We start from the raw sequence: 24,353 nt of genomic DNA, 5'->3' as shown, positions 1-24,353 counted from the left end.
CTGTTGGCTCTGAAAATGCCTTTCAGGGGCACAGCCTCAACAGACTTGGTACAGGCTCTCAAGACAGTGATCCCCTCTAAGGAGGTGACAAGTCTGCCTGGGATAGGGGTTGTCTACTCTGAATGCTTCTTCAGTTTTGCGCCTCTGTCTGGCTGCAGTACCAACACAGCTGAGTGAGGAACAGAACCTGAGGAAGGCCTGAGCCTTTTCTTTGGTCCTGGGGTACAGTCCCAAGAAGCTGCAGGCATCTCCGGCGAGCATTCCATACGAAAGCTGATGTACCTGAGGCTCTCTCCCCGTGTGGCCACTCTGATGGGGGGGGGGTGTCAAAGTGCCACCTCTATAAGCAAGCACTCAAGCCTCACCACCCTATTTTTTTTTTTAATGGCGCTTGAATCACGTGCAAATGTGATGTTTGTCACGAACAGGGAATTCCCCCAAACATTTCAAACAGGCTGGGTGTCGGCTGCTGAGCGGCATGGGTTTCATGAAGGTCCAGCAAGACTTAAACCCTGGGGAATGCAGCACTGTTCCGGTACTGGAAAATAAAAAGTGGTCAAAATAGACCAAAAATGGAAACCTAGCACTACAAGTTGTCTAACACTAACTATAAATAATAAACTGGTAAACAGGATCTACATACAGAAAAGGAGCGAGGGAAGCACTTGAATTAACAGGCCTGAATTGTTCTGACAACTGTCACTATCAGTACAGAGGAACTGAGGCAGGTTGGAGTGGCTCTGCCCCCTTATACCAGTGACAGAGGGCGCTCCAGCCATCCCAAGGGGTACCGCTGAGGGAAAAAAAGTTTCCAACATCTTTGCACAGGGCACACGCACACCTACAGTGGAATGGAAATGTGCAATTGCTCAAAGAAGAAACTCCTTTTCCTCATAAACCTTTCCCCATATATTTCCCCCGATCCAGGCACTGCCCTTGCATATTTTGCAGACAAGTCATAGTATCGAGTTAGGCAGATCATTACTGGCTCAGGTGTGTAAGATCTTTGGAGACCCATTTTCCTTACCTTCGTGTTGGCGCATGCTTTCCCCTTCTTGTAGTCTTTGTGGCTGCCCCTCTTGTCTAACTTGGCCCAGAGGGCTTTGGCTTTCCAGTAGTTGAGCTTGGACTTGAGTTTATGATAGAAAGAACGATAGTCCTTGGGCTTTAGCTCTAGGTAGTCACAAAGCTCTTGGAAAGCTTTCAGAGTCCCCTTACAGGTTGTGGCCTGGACAAATCTGTCGAAGAGAATGTGGGCTTGGTTCACCTTCTCATTCCTGCTTTCCTCCATGCTTCCCACTCAACAGCTGCCCTAGTTGGTGTGGGGTCAGCTGTGCTCTTCCAGTCTGGTGGCCTTCCTGATGTTGCTCTGCCCAGCCACTTTCACCTCTAGCCCACAAGCATTATTAACCTAGAAAGTAACAGAGAGAAATGTCAATGAACTTGCATTTACTTATGTTTCTAGAGTTACAACTTTGACCACCTAAAGTAGTTCAATCTTTCCATAAATAGCAAAACAACGGTCTTCACAACTGGAGGTTCTCAGCCAAGCTGATGGAGAGAAAACATTCTAACAAAAAATTAGAACTGTTTTTCAAACATTTAAACATCTGATTTTTTTTTATTTATTTTTTAAAGACCACCAAATCATGAATGCTTTGTCTGATTCCCTCCCACACTCAAGGTTTTCCAAACGGTTTGTTTCTTTTGTACTCCATAGTTAGAAGTTTGAAGTGAATTGGATAAAATTTTGGTGAAGTTGCGGAGAGGAGGAGGAGGAGGCGGCGGCGGCGGCAGTGTTAAAACAAAACAAAAACAAAAAAAAAAAACAACCACACACCACACAACATCAGGCTTTTAATTGTAATGAAAAGCTAGACATAACCATAGCTGTGGAGAGATCAGTACCTCCATAACACAGCTGTGCTTACATCTAGCTCCTCTTAAAGCACCAGCACCACCAACATAAAGGAAAAAATTGCAAGAGTTGGGATTCTGCCAGCAAAATCAATGCTGGTTCTTTCATTCAACAAGAGACATGCATCTCTACATACAGAACCTGAAGAAGAGGAAAAAGCATGTTGAAGATGGTGCTACTGGCTGAAGAAGCCTCAAACACAGCAATGTTAAAGAGCGACCTAAGGAAAGTGATGGCTACTGCACTCCAAGGAAGTTTAACCTGCAAATGGCAACCAAATGACCGAGGAAGAAAAGACAACAATAGAAATATCTAACTCATTTCATCAGTAGATCTCACAGTGCTTTACAAAGGAGATCAGTATCATTAGAATGAAAAAGATGCCTTCAATGTACTTGCTCCATCATACCAGGGCATTCACTTTGCCCTGTCTAGCCTCTCTGTGGGTATTCTTCTGGCCTTAATTGCTTTTCGGGAACTCGATATGATGGAGCGATTTGGATGCTGTATTATCATCACTGTTAACTTTTCGCTTTAGTGGTATAGCATTTTATATGAACTCATTAAAGGAAGCTTTGCGTTTTTTGCTGAAAGAAAAAAAAGTACACGTCTTATTTCTATAAAAAAAAAATCTCTTGCACGCTGAGAAAAGAGTGCTGTTTGCCATCTGAGCATAAAATGGGTAAAGCTGCAGAGGAAACAAAGCACTGGCACAGAATGTGAAAATGCAGCTCCTAGAATACTCCTGAAAATAGAGGTTTGTTTTGGTTTTTTGGGGAGAGGGTGGAAGGAGGCTAGGGCAGAAAAGGAATCTAAGGATTCAGATAAAAATCTTTCAGATTCTCACCAGAAAGGAAACCAAGTCAAATGTTGCAGCTCATATCTCTGCCCCAATAGGCCATAGCTCTGCAGCAGTTTGTTTGGGCACGTTGGATCATATCCCAACATGACAGTGAATACTCAGTGCTGGGAATGGTGGAGTAGGCTGATACCCCATTACACAATACAGAATTACTTTTTGGTTGAGAGAAACAAGTTTTCACCTACAGAATCCAGAGCATGGTGGCAGGTTTACATGATTCAGACTTCATTAGTGCAACTGTTTTACTGCATTGGTGGTTTCTCTGATTGGCTGCCAGTAGTTATGGCCATATCAGTAACATCCACTAAGTGGTATGGAAATGACGATCTTCATTATTTTTAATCTTAATTCCCATTTCACAAGAGTGAAAAGGCTCTCCAGGCTGTGCCTCTCAAGGCATACTTTTCCAGGGGTTGAAGTCACTGTGCTTTAAACCTGTTGGATTGCTTGCTTCGTTTATATCTATGAAATCCTAACTGTAAGCCTTCCCCTCAATTAGCTGAAAGCTGCAAGATATAACTTCTGTTTTGTGTTGTGTCTACTTGTCACTGACCATTACTCAAAGATCCTAACACTCAGTGTGATCCTTGAATTAATTGTTATCCAGGTTTCCTTTCACTTACAAAATGCTTCCCAATAATGAATAACCTAGATTAAGAGACAATAACCCCCTGCAGGTAATGGCAATTTTGCAGAGAAGTCCATTAGTCTACAGAGCAATATTAAAGCACCCAGATCCAAGCCACCACAGGATTCATTCCTTAATGCTGCCTCTATTTTTATTTCGCCAAACAAATGCAGCAGGATGATCCTGCAGTGGAGTCTCCCTGTGGGTTAAATGCAAAACTGCTACAGTTCCAGGAATCTATTTCTTTGTGTTTAAACTCTGCCAAGCCATCACCTTCTTTTGTAGGTTTGTCTCATTGTACACAGCTTAACCAAAGTAGTGTATTAACTATTTTGGGGGAGGGAGGGGAATACAGGATTCCTCTTCACACTCCACTTTATAAAGGGCTATATGTAAGCCACTTATTCTTAAAGAAGAAATTCAGCTGTTCTTTCTGCATGTAGCTTCACTGGATTTCCATTTTCCTCCCACTGCCACAATTTCTACATTCTTAATGCAAAAAAACTGAAGCCCCTGAAATCTGAAGGCAACAAGCCAGAGAACACAGGGACTACAGGAGCCAAAGCAAGGACAGGCAGAAGTATTCGCCAGGTTTCCAGGGTACAAGTATGTGTCTCTGGCTTTTCTGCAAGTCGGCAGTATCCTGCATGTTTTGTCTCCAGGCAGCTGATTGCTGACTCAGAAGCTCTGCACATTCCTTGGCTACTACACTAAAGCATTGGGAAAGAAAGACAAAGCCCATGAAGTGCATGCAGGAACAGGGCTCATGTTTCTATTTACAACAATAGCAAGTGGTTGTCACTGACTAATGGTTTCAAGTACGCTCAGGATCTCCTGCTCATGCCAGGACAAAAGAAACCAACAAAAATAAAATGCATCCGATGAAGTGAGCTGTAGCTCACGAAAGCTTATGCTCAAATAAATCTGTTAGTCTCTAAGGTGCCACAAGTCCTCCTTCTCTTTTTGCAGATACAGACCAACACGGCTGCTACTCTGAAACAAAAATAAAACGTACTATGAACGATTCCAGGTGGTGTTTCCTCCCTACAGTCACCACAGAATGTTAATTTCAAAGTTGCGTAAACATTTGAACAGATGTGCAAATGGTAAGAGAATGGGTTGCCTGCAAAACTCATTCCCTTCCTGGCTCTAAGTCCAATTTAGCAAGTTGGAAGAGGTCTTGGAAGTGATGTGTGCTTTGGAGTTTGATCATGCAAGTGACTGGGAAAGCGTTAGATAGAACAAACATTTTTTTCTTCCAAGCAATATTCTTCCATTCTGAGGTTCTTGTGATTTCATAACCAGCAAAAAAAGTTCAGAGGCAACAGAGGAATGCTCCGAATCTTTGATCTTTACAGGCATCAGCCTGAGACACCTTTCAGAACTTAATTTTGAACAAGCGAGGATCCTTCATATAATCCAGTATAAAACTGTTATTCCAAACAACCAAAAAGCTCCTTTTAATGCCAACAATGTTTTATTTATTACAAACTGAATCAAAGAAATGGCCCCCCCTTTGCAGAACATCCAACTCATGCTAAATGACATGTGGATATTTACTAGGCCTTTTGGGTTGGAGGGCAAGGCCAGCTATCAGGCTGTAAAACAAAATTCAAAATGGATGGCTATAACTAGAATTATTAAAAAAAAACAAACAAACTTGTTTTTGCCCCATATTATACAGACAAGAAATTGGGAGATAGGAGGACCAAAGATGCAGCTGCAATGTTTGTTGCTTCCCCTCCACAACTGAGGGCAGAATGTCAACATCATGCACAGTATGTTTTAAGATGTTATTTAAATCTGCCTCTGTTCCATAAAATTTAGTAGACAGGAAAACATACTGGACATTAGATCTGTTTGTCTTCTAATAAACTAACCAAAAGTTCAGTAGGGGCTGAAGCATTTTGGTTTCCATCTGTATCCTCTGAATGCATTCTCCAAGGTGGAACACAGGTGGGAGAGGTATAGCCCATATAGGAACTAAGCTGCCCAAATGAGAACCTGCTCTTCCTGAAGGAAAACAGTGCATATTAACTGCTCACAAGGAGCAAGTCTGCACCTCAAGAAAACATTCCCCCCCCCAACCCACAAAGATTTAAAATAAATGCCCCAAAAGGAAAGAGAACGTATGAGCTGGTGACTGCAAAAATGTCTGAATGGAAGGGTTTGGATCAGTTTATACTATATCTATGGAATCTTGGTTTTTACTCCATTCACCAGGGATGGTTTAGGTATAACTTGGTGCCACCTCAGAGCACGGAGCTGGACTAGATTACCTCTTGAGGTGCCTTCCAGTCCTACTTTTCTATGATTATAATGATTCTATATTCACTATGTCAGTTGCCTTGAAATGAGCACTGCAAGTGTCTGAAAAATGAATTGAGATATTGTCTGGATTCACTGTGACAATTATTACCTCCCTGAACTCAACTAAAATGCTATTTTGCATCTTCCTACTTCCTATCCTTAGGACTTGGCAGAATTTTATTTTTATTTTTTCATAATTCTGGCAGATACCTATGTTTATTTTTAAGCATTTTTCTTGATTTTTAATTGATTTACATTTTCATATGTGCATGAAATTATGGGGCTTTCAGACAGTTATTTAATAATAGTCTCAAATTCTCAAGCAGCATATTTCTTACTTTTCCTAGCTGTAAAATTTGATTATTATGGATAGAAATATTATTGTTGGTTTGTGTGCGCGCGCACAGTGAATCTGATGTTAACTGACATTGACTGATAAAAATCTAATGCTTCCAAGCTTAGTTATCCCATGACCACAGCAGAAGTCCCTACATTAAGAGTGCACCTAAGTGGTGACAAAGACAAATGGACAGCTTTCTTCTTCTACAGCCGGGGTTCCCAACCTTTTTTTCTTTCTGAGGCATGTCCCTCCCCCCCATGCTATAAAAACTCCATGGCCCACCTGTGCCACAACAATAATTTTTCTGCATATAAAAGCAAGGGCCAGCAAAGGGTAGCAAGCAGGGCAGTTACCCAGAGCTCCACGCCAAAGAGTGCCCTGCAATGCTGAGTTGCTCAGGCCTCTGCTTCAGCCCTGGGTGGTGGGGCTCAAGACCCTGGCTTCAGTCCTATGCAGCAAGGTTCAGACATTCTGCCCTGGGCCCCAGCGTGTCTAACAATGGCCTTGCTTGGCAGACCCCCTGAAACCTGCTCATGGCCCCCCAGGGGGCCCTGGACCCCTGATTGAGAACCACTGTTCTACAGTTTGATTAGAACAGGGTGACCAGATAGTAAGTGTGAAAAATCAGGATGGGGGGTAACTGGCACCTATATAAGAAAAAGCCACAAATATCAGGACTGTCCCTATAAAATCAGGACATCCGATCACCCTAGATTAGAATGACAGTGTCTCAAACAGCTGTGTGGTGAATCAGGATTCTCTTCAGCAAGACAGAGTTGCTCAACTTAGTCATCGAAGTTAAGAATTTTTTAATTCAGGGTTCATTTTAACCAGTTTCAATGAGTCACAAAATGCTCATAATACAGGACTGCCAGGTGGCAGCATTTATCCATTCAAGGAAGAATGAAAGAGAGAAGCTAGACGGATAATGCATCTGTTCCCTTTTTCTCTCTCCTTTTAAGATCACAAGAGAATAGTAAGAGATGTGGCAAGCTGGTATAATACAAGACCAGCTTCAGGAGGAAAGGAATGAGCCCAGCCCAAATGACCTGACATCTATCGTTTCACCCAGCAAGGGTAGCACCCGTTCACAGGGTACAATGATGCTGAATTCCATTGATTGGTGGCTCCCCTGAGAGCAGAAATCCTCACCTTGGGCAATTAAGGACTCTGGTAGAACCACCATTTTAAAATCAAGACCAGTCTTTTGTTCTTTAAAGGGCCTCACATCCTGGCACTGTCACCACACTTCAAAGCACAAGGTATGCTGCATCAATGGCACAACAGCAGAGGAATTTCATTACTCAAGGAAGAAAATGCCTCCTGGAGGGAGGAGTGTGCTCCCTCAGTACAGAGAGGGGGACTGCCCAACCAAACTGACCTTTGGAGTGTAGCAGTCAATATACATTATATTCCAATAAGGTGAAGTGAGCAATACTCCCCTAATTGAAACAGGCTCTAAAAGTACAAGAAGAGGGATGCCAAAGGCAACATTTACAGTCTGACAGGTAGAATCCCTGCCTATTTCCCCATATCCTCAAGAGATGTTTCCTGGGAGCAGGGAAAAATCCCAACATCCCAACTAATGCAGTGAAAATATTAACGAGACTTATGTAGCATTCATTAGCCAAAACATTCTTTAAATCCGGGTAAGCACCAATAACCCCATTTTACAGTTGTACAAATTAAGGTACAAAGTAAACAATATGAAGCAGCTCTACCATCTGTCTGCTGTTCTGAGATAAACTTTATATCCAATCAATCTTTACATCGTAACTCCCTGGAGTCAACCCCTCCATTCACGATGGACTCCAGCCATTGCAGTGGATATGACTTGGTGCACTCAGTTGCTCCCATACAGTACCAGTTTCTGCCCAAACTTCCTGGAGCATCACCCCTCTTTTCTCTCAGACTTTTATTTCCCCAAAGATATGGGGCACTTCCCCTGCCCCCGCTACTTCACTACTACCCCCAATACTGCAATTTCATTCCTTCTTTCTGATCAACTGCCATGGAACCTTTCGGCTCTGCTATTCCACTAGACCAGTGGTCCCCAAACTTTTCAGGGTTGTGCCCCACCCCTTACTCCTGTCCACCCCCACCCCGGGGCCAGGCTGTGGCTACCGGAGGGGGAAGAGGGAGAATGCGGACAGGGGTAAGGGTGCTGAGGCTGGGAACAGGTCTGCGGTTGGGAGCGGGTCTGGGAATGGAGCTGCGGCCAGGGGCTGAGGCTGGGGCCGGTGCAGAGCCACTCCCATAGTCAGGGGGCTGAGGCTGGGCCAGGGTTGGAGCTGGACCAGGCCCTGCTACTCTCCCTCCTTAAAATGTTCCTCTGTGCTCCCTAGGTTTGGGGACCTTGCAGTAGTCTCTCATCATCCTGAAAAGGTTTCCCTAAAGACTACTGTCATTTTCCTCAGTCCTATTCCTTACGGGAAGGGGTGATACTCCATGTGTGCAACACACCCCTTTTCAGGTCAATCTACAATCACTTCACACCATAGTAGGCAGAGATACATAAATGTTTGTCTTCAATACTGAATCAGGTGAGACAGGGTGGAACAGCTAGGTATTTCTGAACACAAATGCACCGAGTATGTCCTACCACTTCATTTCACATGTAAAAAGAAAAGGAGTACTTGTGGCACCTTAGAGACTAACAAATTTATTAGAGCATAAGCTTTCGTGAGCTACAGCTCACTTCATCGGATGCATCCGATGAAGTGAGCTGTAGCTCACGAAAGCTTATGCTCTAATAAATTTGTTAGTCTCTAAGGTGCCACAAGTACTCCTTTTCTTTTTGCGAATACAGACTAACACGGCTGCTACTCTGAAACATTTCACATGTAGACTCACTGAAACATAGTGCCAGGCTTAGACACCATCCTAGGAGATCCTACAAGGTGGACATTCCTAGAATTGCTCCACAGCTATCCTATAATTCATTGACAGCTCTGGTTTAAAGGAGGTCTCTGAAAAATGGCTGGAATGGACACTTTCATATGACAAAAACAATCTGTTCTCTCTGGGAGGACCCAGCTATGACTCCTGTTGAGGATCAGTATTTCCTGCACAGCAGACCTCACCAGCTTTGGAACACAGTACAGGATACAGATTAGTTATATCTCTGTTGGGCCAGCATGATATACTACTGGGAGGGTATGCTTGCGGGGGAGAAGAGAGGTTTTAAAAAAAAACAAAAAACCACACCACTGAACACTAAAGAATAAAGAACTGTTGTGACTCTTAGTAAAGAATGCAAAGGGCATACAGCCTGGAAGCTGTGGACAGTGTATGGGGACTCCAGCGGTATGGTAATCCAAGTCCTTTGAGGAGTGGATTTTCTACCAGCAGCAGTTTGGCAACAGATAATCAGAGGTTACATTATAGTATAGTCTAGATGCCAAAAGAACCTCAAAAGAACGAGTTAACTGGCTAATAAGAACCACACAGAATGTGGTTTTAATACAATAAAAAAAAAAAAACCACTCAAGATCAGCGTACACCTCTGTCAGAGCCAAGGGGTGACTGTGACCCAGGAAGGCCAAACAGGAGAGATGGTAAAAACAGCTACAACTGTATCATGTAAATACTGCACATACATACTTTTTGAAGAGCAATAAAATTTATTATGAAATTTAGAAATTTTTAACCTGACATAGGGCAGGCAGGTGTTACACAAGCTTCTCTTTTGCCACACTCAGCTCCGCCAGCATGCTTGTTCTACCCTGCAGCAACTCCAGCTAGCCCTGCCATATACATCTCAGTACAGACTGATAATTGCCTAGAATTATATTGTCCGGACTGGTCTGAGAACACCAAACCCACAGGTGCCGCCTTCCTCCAGGCCCCAGGGATGCTCAACCCCCTGCTCCACCTTCACCCCCACCCCAAAGCCTCTATCCCACCTCTTCCCACCCCCGCTTTGCCTCTTCCCACCCCAGATCCGGCCTCCACCCAAGCCCCCACCCTACCTCTTCCTACCCATGCTCCTTCCTTCCCAGTTCCGCTGCCTCCTCCGAGCACACCCTGTCCCCACGCCCACCCCCGTGCCTTTTGCACACCACAAAACAGATGATCTTGGCAGATGGGAGGTGCTGGGAGGGAGGGGAAAGAGTTGATCATCAGGGCCACAGGCAGACAGGAGGCGCTGAGGGGAAGGAAGGGAGCTGGCTGCCTGTGGGTGCTAAGCACCCACTAATTTTTTTCCATGGGTGCTCTAGTCCAGTGCTTCTCAAACTATCTGATGTGGGGGACTGGCAATTTTCCCCCTCCCCCCAATCTGCACGCAGACCGGCAGCTGATGGCTCGCAGACCGGCATCTGTCCGCGGACCACCACTCTGAGTAGCACTGCTCTAGTTGGTACCTATGATCAAACCTATTTTCACCCTCGGCATCAAGAGATGTCTCAACACAACAAGCGCGAAGCTCAGACACTCAGCCATCTGTGTCAGCATTAGCAATCTTGTATTTATCTGTGACACCAAGTACCTTTCCCAGACCTCAAGAAGAGCTCTGTGTAGCTCGAAAGTTTGTTTCTCTCAACAACAGAAGTTGGTCCACTAAAAGATATTACCTTACCCACCTTGTCTCTGTAACATCCTAATACCGACACAGCTACCACACCACTGCATATCCCAGAAAAGTGACAGTCTGGATTTTTTTTAAATTCTGAGGCACACTCCCAGCACGTTTTGGTGAATATCAGATTCTCAATCCCTAAACGTAAAATGTTCTCAACCACTTGCACCCAAAATGTAAATTAATTGCTTATAGATGAGCAAATTTTGTAGCACTTTGTGCTGCTTCCAACTTTTCAGCTATTCTGGTGATGGAAAAAAAGCAGGCAACTTTCTGGAAAGGAGTGGGTAGAAAAGGAACAGGCAGACGGGGGACACACAAAAGTTGTGGTATGATACTGATGATATCCCCACCACTCCCACATGTGGTGAAAAGCTAGGGCATCGGGATGAAGTATATTGCTCTGAGTAGCTCAAATACATCACTTAAAGGAAACACCTCCTGTTCCTGTTATGGAAGACTGAATTTAGTTAACAGAAGGGTTTATAGGTTTGGACATCTAAATTCCTTACTGCAGAACCAGCAACAGCATTTGGGAGAGAAGCTGCCAAAGCAAACCAACATGTGGGCATGAGGGCTCTATAGATTTCCTTCCGCCCCACACAGCCACTTCATTTGAGCTTTTTATAACAAATAAAAAAAACCAACTCTGTTCAGAAAAAATATGTGGGAGGGCAGGGAACCTATGGGTTCAAAAATGGGAATAATTGCCAGCAAAACTATACACACGGATTATGATGTACATATCTCAGGAATCCAATCCATAAAACGTGGACCTCTATCACTTGAATCTCCATACAAGAATTAGGGACTATATTGTCTTTGCATGACTGTCCCTCTAGAAAGGGAGACCATCACAATCCACAAACACTTCAATAGATCTAATTACATACAGCAGAGGGCAGCAGTACATACACCAGCAGGAATGGTATTGATTGAGCAGAGAACTTGAACAGGATGCAGAGTGTAATTCGAAGAGGGCGAGAAAGATTTTTTCCAGTAAACTTTGAATATCTGTTTCAGTGGCTGACCATTGTTCTTGAGTGGCAGGTTCAAGAGGGGATACAACTTTCAGTTTCAGGGTTACAGTTATTTATCTAGAATCTTATCCGAATCTATGTTCTAGAATCTATGCTATGTATCGAGAATCTTATCAGAATCAGGGTTATATTTATGTATTTAGACTCTTATGCAGAGTCATCTAGATCCCAGAGCTCACAGATTAAATGGCAAAAACTCAAAGGATTGAAGATTAAACTGAGTTTCTTAGCCTAAAAAAAAAAAACAAATTAAACACAAACCATATCTCACAAAACTGGTTCTTTTATTAGGCCCCTTTCTGCAGTGTTTGAAAGTCTTTCCTTTTTTTGAGCCAGCCTTAAGGCTAATTTCCCTCCAATAACTTACTGTATTGCCTGAAGACAGAATTTCCATCCTGCCTTTCTCTTAGAGGAATAGCATCCTTTCTCTGTAACAACATACCCACCCCTATCACCATAGCATCCGAGTTCTTAACCTAATGGCATACTAAATCTTAATTTTGTAGGTTTCAGAGTAGCAGCCGTGTTAGTCTGTATTCGCAAAAAGAAAAGGAGTACTTGTGGCACCTTAGAGACTAACAAATTTGTTAGTCTCTAAAAGGTGCCACAAGTACTCCTTTTCTTTTTGCTTAATTTTGTATTAATTCTTAAACCATTTGCTTATTTGAATTATTACTGTTCTAAAATAGGAGTTCTGGGTGCCCTCACTTGGATAAAGGACAACAGTTTTTAAAACTCACTAACAAACAGACATGTCAATTGACTGAAGATCAAATCAAGTAACCCAAGAACATAATGTAATAGAAATTTGTCTCTCCACACAACCTTCAAAGTCTCATCCTATCACTATGCAGCTCTCCTCATGAGTAAGGGAGAAAAAGTGAGCATGGCACAGGAGGGGAGCGTCTATCTTACGTTTTATTCAGGGTGCCCTGGGTAAAAGACTGTTATGATACAACATTATGTCCATTATATTTCCAAGAAGTTTGTGTGGAACTGAGCACTTGTTTCTCTGTAGTGTCAAAGATGGCGACAGTTCCCACGTAGATAAGCATACCTTAACACTTCACTGCTCTCTACAGGAGTAATGATCTGGATTCTGTGGAGAGCTGACAGCTGAGTAGGACCAGGACTTCTGTCTGGAGATGAAAGCCTCCATTTCATAGGTTAACAGTACTTGTGCATACCGTTACTGTGCTTAAAAATAGCAACAGGGCTGTATGTTCCCCATTTGGCTGGACATTTGGCTCCCACTAGATACTGAAACCAGTCTCATTTGGCAGATAAGTCATCTCAAGGTGCTGGGTATGCAGAGATGCCTCTCTCAGCAAAGAGGATACCAAGTTCAATGCCAACAGCAAGTGAAAATCTGTTAGGAAATCAGCTACAAAGGACAGAGGTGGCGGTGAGAGTGTTACTTGTTCTCCTCCCCAGAGGTTTTGGCATGCACAGCTTCTGAAGTAAGGTAGCAACCACCATTTCCAGAGGCAAGCACTGCTAATGCTCTTGGATCCTGTGAGAAAATGGTTGGTATGAACAAGTCAGAGGGGAGCAGAGGATGAAGATCTAATCCAACATAAAATGTAAGGATGCCAGTCAGCTAGGGTTACCCACCTTTGAAATGCAAAAAGCCACTCCCCCCAGCTCCCCGACAAGGCAAGTCCACACAATTCCAACTCCTAACCACAAGGCAAATCTGCAAATCTCCCCTTGTCCTCATTCTCACATGACTCAAACCCTCTCTTGCAGAGTTTTGATTGGTTATTGCTTAAACCGCAGAAGTGGAAACACTGCGCATCTTTAACTAGACACAGAAACTTTTAACATTAGATACCTCAGTGTATTGTAGTGATAATGCAAATCTTTAGACCCATGTAAAAAAAACCTGGCAGATTAAATTATTTTTCTGGCAAATCCCTTAAAAAAAAAAACTGATTAGGCCAGTCGAATACTGGTGAGGTGGTAATCCTACGATCAGCAGTATCTGTGTCTATTAGCAGGAATACAAGAAGCTTCCGTCATTGCTTTTCAACCTCAAGGACTTTTCTATCTTCCCCTTCTAAGTCAATCCTCATTTGAATAAAGGCCAACAAGAAATGACTCTACTTCAAGGGGTACAGTTGCCACCTGGCCAGTATCTGACCAACCTGGATGTTTCTTTTTATGGATTTGCCAGTTGCCAGAAAAATAATTTATTTATTTATTTATTTATTTATTTAAAACATGGGTCTAAAGATTTGAATTATTACGATAGACCGGGACATCTAATGTTAAAATTGTGTGTGTCCAGCTAAAGATGCTGCAGCATTCCCATTTCCACAGTTTAAGTGATAATAAATTAAAACTGTTCAAAATGCAGCAGCTTTCTGCCCACCAACACGCAAGTGCATCAGATGTAAGAGAGAGAGGGTTTGAGTCATGGGAGAGTGAGGAGACATACAATGTTATGTTACCACTCTCTAGATCAGTGGTTCTCAATTTATTTACCCTTGTGGGCTGCATATGCAGCTATCTGTATTATGTGGGCCACATACACACAATATATACACTACCTGCATGGCCCTGAGGATGCCACATGGGCCACAGCCATGTGCTGATTGGGTCGCATGCAGCCTGTGGGTTGAGAACCACTGCTCTAGATACTATAAGCGGCTGTTGAAGGGGGGGAAGGGAGGGGGGATTTTCAGAGTTGCCTTGTAGTTGGGGTTGCGGTGGGCTTCCTGGGAGGGGTGGGGGGGCGGGCTGCCTTTTTTTTTTTTTTTGGCACATTTCAAAATGCGGTAACCCTACTCAGGGGTGCAGGGAAATCCTTACCTGAGCTCCAAGATGCTCTATACAGAAGGCTTCTACAAGCACTGCTCTTTGATAAAAGACACAGTAAATTTCAAGGAGAGACAGTGGCATGAGCAGAAGGAGATCCAAGAGCACCAGCTTTTCCACCAGACAGGGGAATAAAACTGTGGCTTGAAAAAGGCTTTGAGGCATGATGGCTGAGTCTCTTAAATATCCCCTCCCCATGCAAACAAAGTAACCCCGAGAATTTAGCATGGGAGACAAACTTCTGGCTTACAACAGGTTTGCTCCTCTTTTGGCTCCTTCCTCCAAACACTGAGATCAAATTCCAGCCATGGAAAAGAGTGCACGTGCATGAAAAGAAAAGAAAAATCAGTCTGTTCCAATTGGGCCATGCTCAGCAACATGAGTCACTACTAACAGTGCCAGGTCCATGTCAAACGGTCAGCCTGCCATGCCATTAGCTCTGCCCTGACTAGCATGTTATGGTGCATAAGAAATAAGTGACCTATTTGGAAAAATAAACCTCAATTTCTCTCATCTCTTCTATCTTAGGCTGTTTCAGGAAGTCAACAAACCTGTCTGAGTGGCAAAAGTAGATAGGAGTGGGTCAAAATGCAGATCCAAGAGCCAAATAAATGTGATCCTTTAACACAGCAGCACAATACCCACTGCAGCAGCAAGATTTGCATTTCTACCCCCTGCACAGACTATGTTTAGTGTAACGGCTGAAAATGATAGGGAGGAGATGGGCTCAGCTCAAAGCAGAGAGAAGGTCACAGCACCCTAAAAGGGAACGTCAGAAGAGCCAAAATGGGCAGGTCACTTTCTTTTCCCTATATTCATATAACCAAGCTCTTCAAATTCCCGTCTGTCTCTCCTGGATACAAGCATGGTGGCACATGAAGCCATAATAAAACAAAGCTTAACCCATGAAGACAAGAACATGCAAGACTGCCAGGCAGCAGACAGACTAAGGCGCGCGCACACACACACACACACACACACACTCTCCTGCTAGCAAGAGTTATAAATACCACATCCTAAATCCTCTCTATCATTCTGTGGTCAACCCTCCAAAACAAAGGCAAGCACTAGACCAAGGCAAGGACTGGATTCAACAGAACTGAACAAAAATCACTACCTTTCCCCTGAAACCACACCAAAACACCTTCCGTGCACACTGACTTTGTAACTCTTGTAAAACCGAAGTTGCATTATTAAAATAAGCTTCCAAACTGTGGTTTTGGTGGGAGGTGGGAATTATTTCACACAAGTAAGTAAATGACATTCAGGGATTGGCAGAGGTAAAAAGGAAAAAGGACCTGTGCGGCCACAGCAAACAGCTATTCAGATGTCAAATTAACTGCAAGGTTTTAAATAGACAGTTCTAAACAGCCTAAACCAGAGATTATTCCGTCACTCTCCATGCTGTCAACGTTGCAAGACAGAGAGGAAATGTCCTACTGCTGCACAATACAAACAGAAAGGACAATGACGTACCTATAAATTGAGTTCTTGGAACATTATATCTCTGCAAAGCTACACTGCAAGGCACTCACCAAGACCCAAACAGTATAGACCTGCAGAAGCAAATCATTAAGAACTTTTGGCTCAATTTTGGTGTAACTAAATAGCAGCTTGGTAACATGAAGTCTTAAAATACCAAAATAAATCCAATCCTGCAACATAAAGAGAGGTTCATGGAAGTGAAGTTCATCATTGGGGTGGGAGGCCGACTCTGGTTAATCATGAAGGGCAGACAGCTATTGTACCTTCCCCAGGTGCTTAATTTGCTGGAGGAAGGAAGGAAGAAAGATGTTGCTTAGAGGAAAGCTGTGTAGAGGAAGCAGGATTGTAAAAGCAAGCAGCAGGTTAAGTAGGAATGCTGACTTTGCAGACAATATAGAAGGAAAATACTGCCACATCTAGTGAAATTACACGATACACACTAGTAGGAAAATGAACTGTTACTGTGACTGAAAAAAAATGTACTAGGAAAGATTTCATTGACTGGTAGAAGGGGAATCTCTACAGTGACAAGCTTGGCTGCAGTGCCCTCTTGGGAACATGATCAATTATGTTGAAGCTGATAGTATGCATTTAGTTTAACAACTGGAAAAAACAGTTATTCACATTCTCATAACTGTTGTTCAAGATGTGCTGCTCATATCCATTCCAATTAGGTGTGCTTCCGACGACTGTGCATGCAGTGTGAAGATTTTCCCTTAGCAGCTTCCGTTGGGACGGCCGTGGAGACCCCTGGAGTGGCGCCTTCTTGGCGCTGAATTTATGCCCCTGCTGACCTGGCCACTCTTCAATTCCTTTTGCCAGCTATTCCGACAGAGGGGTAGGAGGGTAGGTGTTGGAATGGATATGAGCAACGCATCTCAAAGAACAACAGTTATAGGAAGATGTGCAACTTTTTTCTTCGAGTGATTGCTCATATCCATTCCAATTAGGTGACACCTACCTAGGTGGTGAGGTCAGAGTTATGGAATTGCTGACTGAAGCACTGCTCTGCCAAATGCTGCATCATTCCTGGCATGCTAGATGATGGCATAATGAGAGGTGAACATATGTACCGAGGACTATGTTGCTGCCCTGCAGATCTCATGTATTGGAACCTGAGCCAGGAATGCCCCCAAAGAAGCCTGCATCCTTGCGGAGTGTGCCATAACAGCTGGGGCTGGAACCTTGGCTAGTTCATAGCACATCCGGATGCAGGATGTGATCCGCTATGAAATCCTCCGAGATGAGACCAGGAGCTCTTCCATCCAGTCTGTAACTGCCAGGAACAGCTGGTTCAACTTTCGGAATGGCTTTGTGCGCTGGATGTAAAAGGCTAGCGCCTGCCGAACATCTAGTGAGTGAAGCCTCTGTTCTCGGATACTAGTGTGAGGCTTAGGGAAGAAGACCATCAAAAAAAAAAATGTCCTGGTTGTTGTGAAAGTGTGACACCACCTTTGGAAGGAAGGCTGGGTGAGGTCTGAGTTGTACCTTGTCCTTATGGAAAACTGGGGAGGGGGGAGAGATTTGGAAGTGAGGGCCTTTAACTCCAACACCCGCCTTGCTGAGGTAATGGTGATCAGAAAGACAGCCTTCCATGACAGGTAAAGAAGGGAGCAAGTTGCCAGTGGCTCAAAAAGGGAGCCCCCCCATTAGCCTGGAGAGAACCCGGTTAAGATCCCACGCATGGAGTGGTTGTCTAATTTGTGGGTATAACGGCTCCAGGCCCTTGAGGAAACGGGCAACCATAGGGTTGGCGAAGATTGAACGCCCAACCGCTCCTGGGTGGAAGGCTGAAATGACTGCAAGGTGTACCTTGATGGATGATGTGCGAGAGTGCTGTTTCAGGTGCAGCAGGTATTCCAGGATGAGTGGTATGGGTGCCTGGAATGGAGGTGTGTGATGCTAAGCACACCAGAATGTGAACCTTTTACATTTTGCTAGGTATGTGGCCCTAGTGGAGAGTTTTCTGCTGCCGAATAGGACTTCTCTTACCGGTTCCAAGCACAGAAGCTCCATGGGGTTTAGCCATGAAGCTTCCAGGCTGTGAGATGGAGGAACTGGAGGTCGGGGTGATGAAGACAACCGTGGTCCTAGTGATCAGGTTTGGGAGGAGTGGCAATGTGATCAGGGCATCCACTGACAGCTCCAGGAGTGTGGTGTACCAACGTTGTTGAGGCCACGCTGGTGCCACCAGAATTAACTCCGCCCGGTCTCTATGGACCTTGAGCACAAGGGGGATCAGGGGAAAGACATACAAACAGCTAGTCTCCCTAGGGTAGCAGGAATGCGTCAGTGATCGAGCCTGGGCTGCGTTTCTGGAAGGAGCAGAACATTGGGCACTTTCTGTTGATCCGGGTGGTGAAAAGGTCGACCCGAGGACACCCCCACCTTTGGACGATGGAGTGTATGACATCCGGGCGGATGGACCACTCATATTTGCAGAAGGACCTGCTGAGGTGGTCCGCCATTACATTCTGAATTCCTGGGAGATAGGATGCTCCCAGGTAAAGAGTGGGCTATGCAGAATTCCCACAGCCAGAGGGCTTCCCGATACAGGGGAGAGGAACGGGCTCCATCCTGCTTGTTGATGTAAAACATGATGGTTAGAACTGTTATGCACTGTCCTTGTAGTTGGGCCTGAAAGGTTTGACATGCTTTCATATTGATATGGAATGAGCTCGTCCTGCGACCACTGGCCCTGCGTTTGGAGGTCTCCCAAGTGTGGTCCCCATCCCAGAGCTGATGTGTCCACTACCAGGGACAAGGAGGGCTAGAGGCTGTTGAAGTGGACTCCCTCACACACTGCCCGAGGGTCGAACCACCATTGGAAGGACTCAAGCACTTGTTGAGGCACAGTCACCACTGAGTCCAGGCTGTTGCACCCCAGGCGATAGGCCGAAGCAAGTCATGCCTCGAGGGATCCGAGTCTCAGTCTGGCATGCTGAACTACATAAGTGCAGGCTACTATGTGGCCGAGAACACTCTAGCATCCCCTTGCTGTAGTGGTCAGGTATCTCCCAAGGCCTTGAATAATGTCGGTCATCACCTGGAAATCGGGCCTGTGGCAGAAATGCTCTTGCCTGTACCGAGTCCAATATTGCCCAATAAATTCTATTCTTTGAAATGGTGACAAGGTTGACTTGTTCACATTGATGAGGAGACCCAGTGTCTCAAAAGTGGATCTGATCAAACGGACCTGACACGCCACCTGTTCCCTGGAGCGGGGGCCCCCAGACCAGCAGGTCGTCGAGGTAGGGATATACCTGCACTTGCCTCCTTCGGAGGAAGGCAGCTATGATCAACAGGCACTTGTTGAACACTCGGGGGGCTGTTGACAGGCCGAAGGGGAGGACCGTAAACTGGAAATTTTTGTGGTCGACCACAAACCTTAGGCATAGTCTGTGTGCAGGCCGAATAGCTATGTGGAAGTATGTGTCTTTCATGTCAAGGGCGACGTACCAGTCTCCCGGATCCAGAGAAGGGATAATTGTACTCAGGGAGACCATGTGGAACTTCAGCTTTACCAAGAATTTGTTGAATCCTTGCAGGTCCCCCCCCCCCCTTTAGCTTTGGGGATAAGGAAGTATTCGGAATAGAATCCCTTGCCCCTGAGGAACCTCCTTCACTGCTCCTATGGCAAGGAACATCCGCACCCCCTGAATAAGGAGTTGCTCATGAGCAGGGTTCCTGAAGAGGGATGGGGAAGGATGGTGGGAGGGAGGGGAGGAGCACAATTGGAGAGAATGTCCCACTTCTACCATGCGAAGAACTGAGTGGTCTGATGTTATTTGAGACCAAGCACAGTAGAAGTGGGATAGATAGTTTATGAAACAATGGGAAGGATCTGGTTGAAGCAGGTTCGCTGGCCTCGGGTGCACCTTCAAAAGGCCTGCTTTGAGCCTGACAATGACTCGAGCCCTGGCCCTACACAGGTGGGGGATGGGAAGGCTTGCGCCTGACATTCCTGTCCCTGCACCTGTAAAAGTCCTGCCTCGGCCGAGGAGGATAGGGGCTTTGCTGATCTGGTTGCAGCTTGAAAGGTTTGCGTTGGGTTGCCGTGATGTGCATATGTGGCAATTTCATAGTCGCCCGGGAGACTTTTAGGCTGTGCAGCCAGGAGTCCATTTACTCAGAGAACAACCCTGCCCCATCAAACGGCAGGTCCTGCAGGGTTTGCTGCACTTCAGGTGGCAACCTGGACGCTTGCAACCACGAGCCCCTCCTCGTGGCTATTCCAGAGGAAAGGGTGTGGGCGGCAGAATCCACAGCATCTAGTGAGACCTGCAGAGAGGTCCATGCCACCGCCTTTCCTTCATCAATAATAGCCACAAACTCAGCTCTGGAGTCTCGTGGCATCAGCTCCTTAAAACTTCAACATGGAGATCCACAAGTTGAAGTTGTATCTGCTGAGGATAGCTTGTTGGTTTGCTGTCTTCAGCTACAGGCCTCCCCTTGAGTAGACCTTTCTGCAGAAAAGGTCCATTCGCTTCAACTCCTTCGACTTGGGAGTTGGTCCCTGCTGCCCCGTCTCTCCGTCTCATTAACTGCGGTCACTACAAGGGAGTATAGCTGCAGGTACAAGAATAGGTACTCGTACCCTTTCGAGAGTACGAAGTACTTCTGCTCAACTCCTTTAGCGATAGGCGAGATAGATGCAGGGGTCTGCCATAGAGTCTTAATGTTGCTCTGAATTATTTTTATTAGGGCAGAGTTATCCTGTATGGCCCCTCTGGTGCCAAGATGTCCACCATGGGTCCTCAGGTTTCACTATTTCCTCCGCCTACAACCTCATGTTGCGGGCGATCTTCCACAGTAGGTGTTGGTCTATGGGGGAAGGACCCGAGGTAGATGCACCTGCCACCACCTCATCTGGGGACGAGGATGACAAAGCCAGGAGGCGGCACAGGGTCCTTCTGACCCTCCAACTCTCTGACCTTCTCCTGATCTTGCAAAGGGAATTAAAACCAATAGTAAAAGGTTCTATAGCCATATAAATAAGAAGAAAACTAAAAAGGAAGAAGTGGGGCCGCTTAACACTGAGGATGGAGTGGAGGTTAAAGATAATCTAGGCATGGCCCAATATCTAAACAAATACTTTGCCTCAGTCTTTAATAAGGCTAAAGGGGATCTTGGGGATAATGGTAGCATGACAAATGGGAAGGAGGATATAGAGGTAGATATTACCATATCTGAGGTAGAAGCGAAACTGAAACAGCTTAATGGGACTAAATCGGGGGTCCCAGATAATCTTCATCCAAGAATATTAAAGGAATTGGCACCTGAAATTGCAAGCCCATTAGCAAGAATTTTTAATGAATCTGTAAACTCAGGAATAGTACCGAATGATTGGAGAATTGCTAATATAGTTCCTATTTTTAAGAAAGGAAAAAAAAAGTGATCAGGGTAACTACAGGCCAGTTAGTTTGACATCTGTAGTATGCAAGGTCCTGGAAAAAATTTTGAAGGAGAAATTAGTTAAGGACATTGAAGTCAATGGTAAATGGGACAAAATACAACATGGTTTTACAAAAGGTAGATCGTGCCAAACCAACCCTAATCTCCTTTTTTGAAAAAGTAACAGATTTTTTAGATAAAGGAAATGCAGTGGATCTAATTTACCTAGATTTCAGTAAGGCATTTGATACCGTGCCACATGGGGAATTATTAGTTAAATTGGAGAAGATGGGGATCAATATGAACATCAAAAGGTGGATAAGGAATTGGTTAAAGGGGAGACTGCAACGGGTCCTACTGAAAGGCGAACTGTCAGGTTGGAGGGAGGTTACCAGTGGAGTTCCTCAGGGATCGGTTCTGGGACCAATCTTATTTAATCTTTTTATTACTGACCTTGGCACAAAAAGTGGGAGTGTGCTAATAAAGTTTGCAGATGATACAAAGCTGGGAGGTATTGCCAATTCGGAGAAGGATCGAGGTATTATACAGGAGGATCTGGATGACCTTGTAAACTGGAGTAATAGTAATAGGATGAAATTTAATAGTGAGAAGTGTAAGGTTATGCATCTAGGGATTAATAACAAGAATTTTAGTTATAAATTGGGGACGCAGCAATTAGAAGTAACGGAAGAGGAGAAGGACCTTGGAGTATTGGTTGATCATAGGATGACTTTGAGCTGCCAATGTGTTATGGCTGTGAAAAAAGCTAATGCGGTTTTGGGATGCATCAGGAGAGGCATTTCCAGTAGGAATAAGGAGGTTTTAGTACCGTTATACAAGGCACTGGTGAGACCTCACCTAGAATACTGTGTGCAGTTCTGGTCTCCCATGTTTAAAAAGGATGAATTCAAACTGGAGCAGGTACAGAGAAGGGCTACTAGGATGATCCGAGGAATGGAAAACTTGTCTTATGAAAGGAGACTTAAGGAGCTTGGCTTGTTTAGCCTAACTAAAAGAAGATTGAGGGGAGATATGATTGCTCTCTATAAATATATCAGAGGGATAAATACAGGAGAGGGAGAGGAATTATTTAACCTCAGCACCAATATGGACACAAGAACAAATGGGTATAAACTGGCCACCAGGAAGTTTAGACTTGAAATCAGACGAAGGTTTTTAACCATCAGAGGAGTGAAGTTTTGGAATAGCCTTCCAAGGGAAGCAGTGGGGGCAAAAGATCTATCTGGCTTTAAGATTCTACTCGATAAGTTTATGGAGGAGATGGTATGATGGGATAATGGGATTTTGGTAAGTAATTGATCTTTAAATATTCAGGGTAAATAGGCCAAATCCCCTGAGATGGGATATTAGATGGATGGGATCTGAGTTACTATAGAAAATTCTTTCCTGGGTATCTGGCTGGTTAATCTTGCCCATATGCTCAGGGTTTAGCTGATTGCCATATTTGGGATCGGGAAGGAATTTTCCTCCAGGGCAGATTGGAGAGGCCCTGGAGGTTTTTCGCCTTCCTCTGTAGCATGGGGCATGGGTCACTTGCTGAAGGATTCTCTGCTCCTTGAAGTCTTTAAACCATGATTTAAGGACTTCAATAGCTCAGACATGGGTGAGGTTTTTCATAGGAGTGGGTGGGTGAGATTCTGTGGCCTGCGCTGTGCAGGAGGTCGGACTAGATGATCAGAATGGTCCCTTCTGACCTTAGTATCTATGAATCTATGAATATATGATCAGTGCCGGGGGCCTCCGTGCTGACTGTTGTCACGGTGGCAGTGGCCTGGCTGGGCGACGGGCCTTGTGCCAATGTAATCTCGGCGGTGGCCTGGCTGGGCCACATTGTCTCAGATCCCCGTGGCATAGGTCAGTCCTTAGGCGATAGGGGCACTCCGGTCTCTGAGGCCACTGACCGTGAGCCCCTGGAAAAGGACCCCTGAGCCTGGTGGTAAGTCCCGGGGATAAAAAAAAAAAGGGCCACTGTACAGGTGGCTGTTACTGGGGATGCAAGGGTACCACTCCTGCCTCACTTCGGCGCCTGTCAGATCTGTGCCGGCTGCACCAGGAGTAAAAGAAGTCCCCATCAGAGTCAGACGAGACCTACCTTGACCGTGATGACCACGGTGGTGCCAATGGGTAGTGTGTCAGGGACCAATGCTGAGTTGACGGTGTGGGAAACCAGTGCTGAGTTAGCGGTTTGGGCAACTGGTGCTGCTCTGTCAGTGCTGGGGACCAGTGCTGCTCCACCCTTGGTGCCGGGGTAGGAGATAGTCGCCCCACTGGTGTTGGGGAACCCCACCCGGAACCTGGTGCTGGTGAGCAGTGCCTTGAAGACAGCGATCGAGAGCTGTGCAGAACTGGAGAGGGAGACCGCTGCATCATGGCTGGCTTGCCTCTAGACAGAGCCGGTTGTTGAGGCACCGGACGCTTGTCTCTGATTGTGCGGGAGTTGAGATGCCATCATGGCCATCAGATCCCTGGCAGCTTCGAAAGTGACCGGGGTGAAAGGCAGCTCTAACTCCTCCACTTGGCACTGTGTGCTGGACTCGACTGTCCCCTCTGGGGAACTGAAGTCTATGGCACTGACTCCTGCGCTCTAGCCGCCGAGTACTCCTGCATAGGACGCACTGCTGTTGCACCTGCTGGCACTGCTGTCTTCAGCACAGGGGAACAATCTCTGTCCATCTTCCTGTGCTGTTTGTGTGGCACCGGTGAATGGGTGTGTTGCGAGGCAGTCTCCACAGCCTGCGGTGCTGGGAAGCGCCAGTGCCAAAGATCTTAGGCCAGAGTCCTTCCTCGGCACCGTGTCACGTAACGAGGCCAGGGTGCTCCATACGGCTGCACTTAGTGCCTGGTCCTGATGGTCTGCAGCAGGCTGGGGATGAAGAGCAGATTCCATCAGGAAGTTGTTTAAGATGGAAGTCTTGCTCCTTTTTCGTCCTGGAGCAGAACGCTCTGCAGATTTTGC

General features: G+C 45.4%; 1 protein-coding gene across 11 annotated transcripts in view; it reads right to left on the bottom strand.

The window, feature by feature from the left end:
- The window catches only part of MICAL3 (microtubule associated monooxygenase, calponin and LIM domain containing 3), a 255,799-nt gene that overhangs the window by 166,611 nt on the left and 64,835 nt on the right, over window positions 1–24,353 (bottom strand). For all 11 annotated transcript variants that reach the window (XM_038403871.2, XM_043517551.1, XM_043517556.1 and 8 more), the window contains exon 2: window positions 1,028–1,411. In XM_038403871.2, coding sequence (XP_038259799.2) covers window positions 1,028–1,291 — 264 coding nt within the window. In that variant the 5' untranslated portion in view covers window positions 1,292–1,411. The remainder of the gene's footprint in view (window positions 1–1,027; window positions 1,412–24,353) is intronic.

The sequence above is a fragment of the Dermochelys coriacea genome, chromosome 1 (genome assembly GCF_009764565.3).
Source record: "Dermochelys coriacea isolate rDerCor1 chromosome 1, rDerCor1.pri.v4, whole genome shotgun sequence".
In the NCBI taxonomy this organism is placed as follows: Eukaryota; Metazoa; Chordata; order Testudines; family Dermochelyidae; genus Dermochelys; species Dermochelys coriacea.
This window is presented reverse-complemented; position numbering and strand designations above follow the sequence as displayed.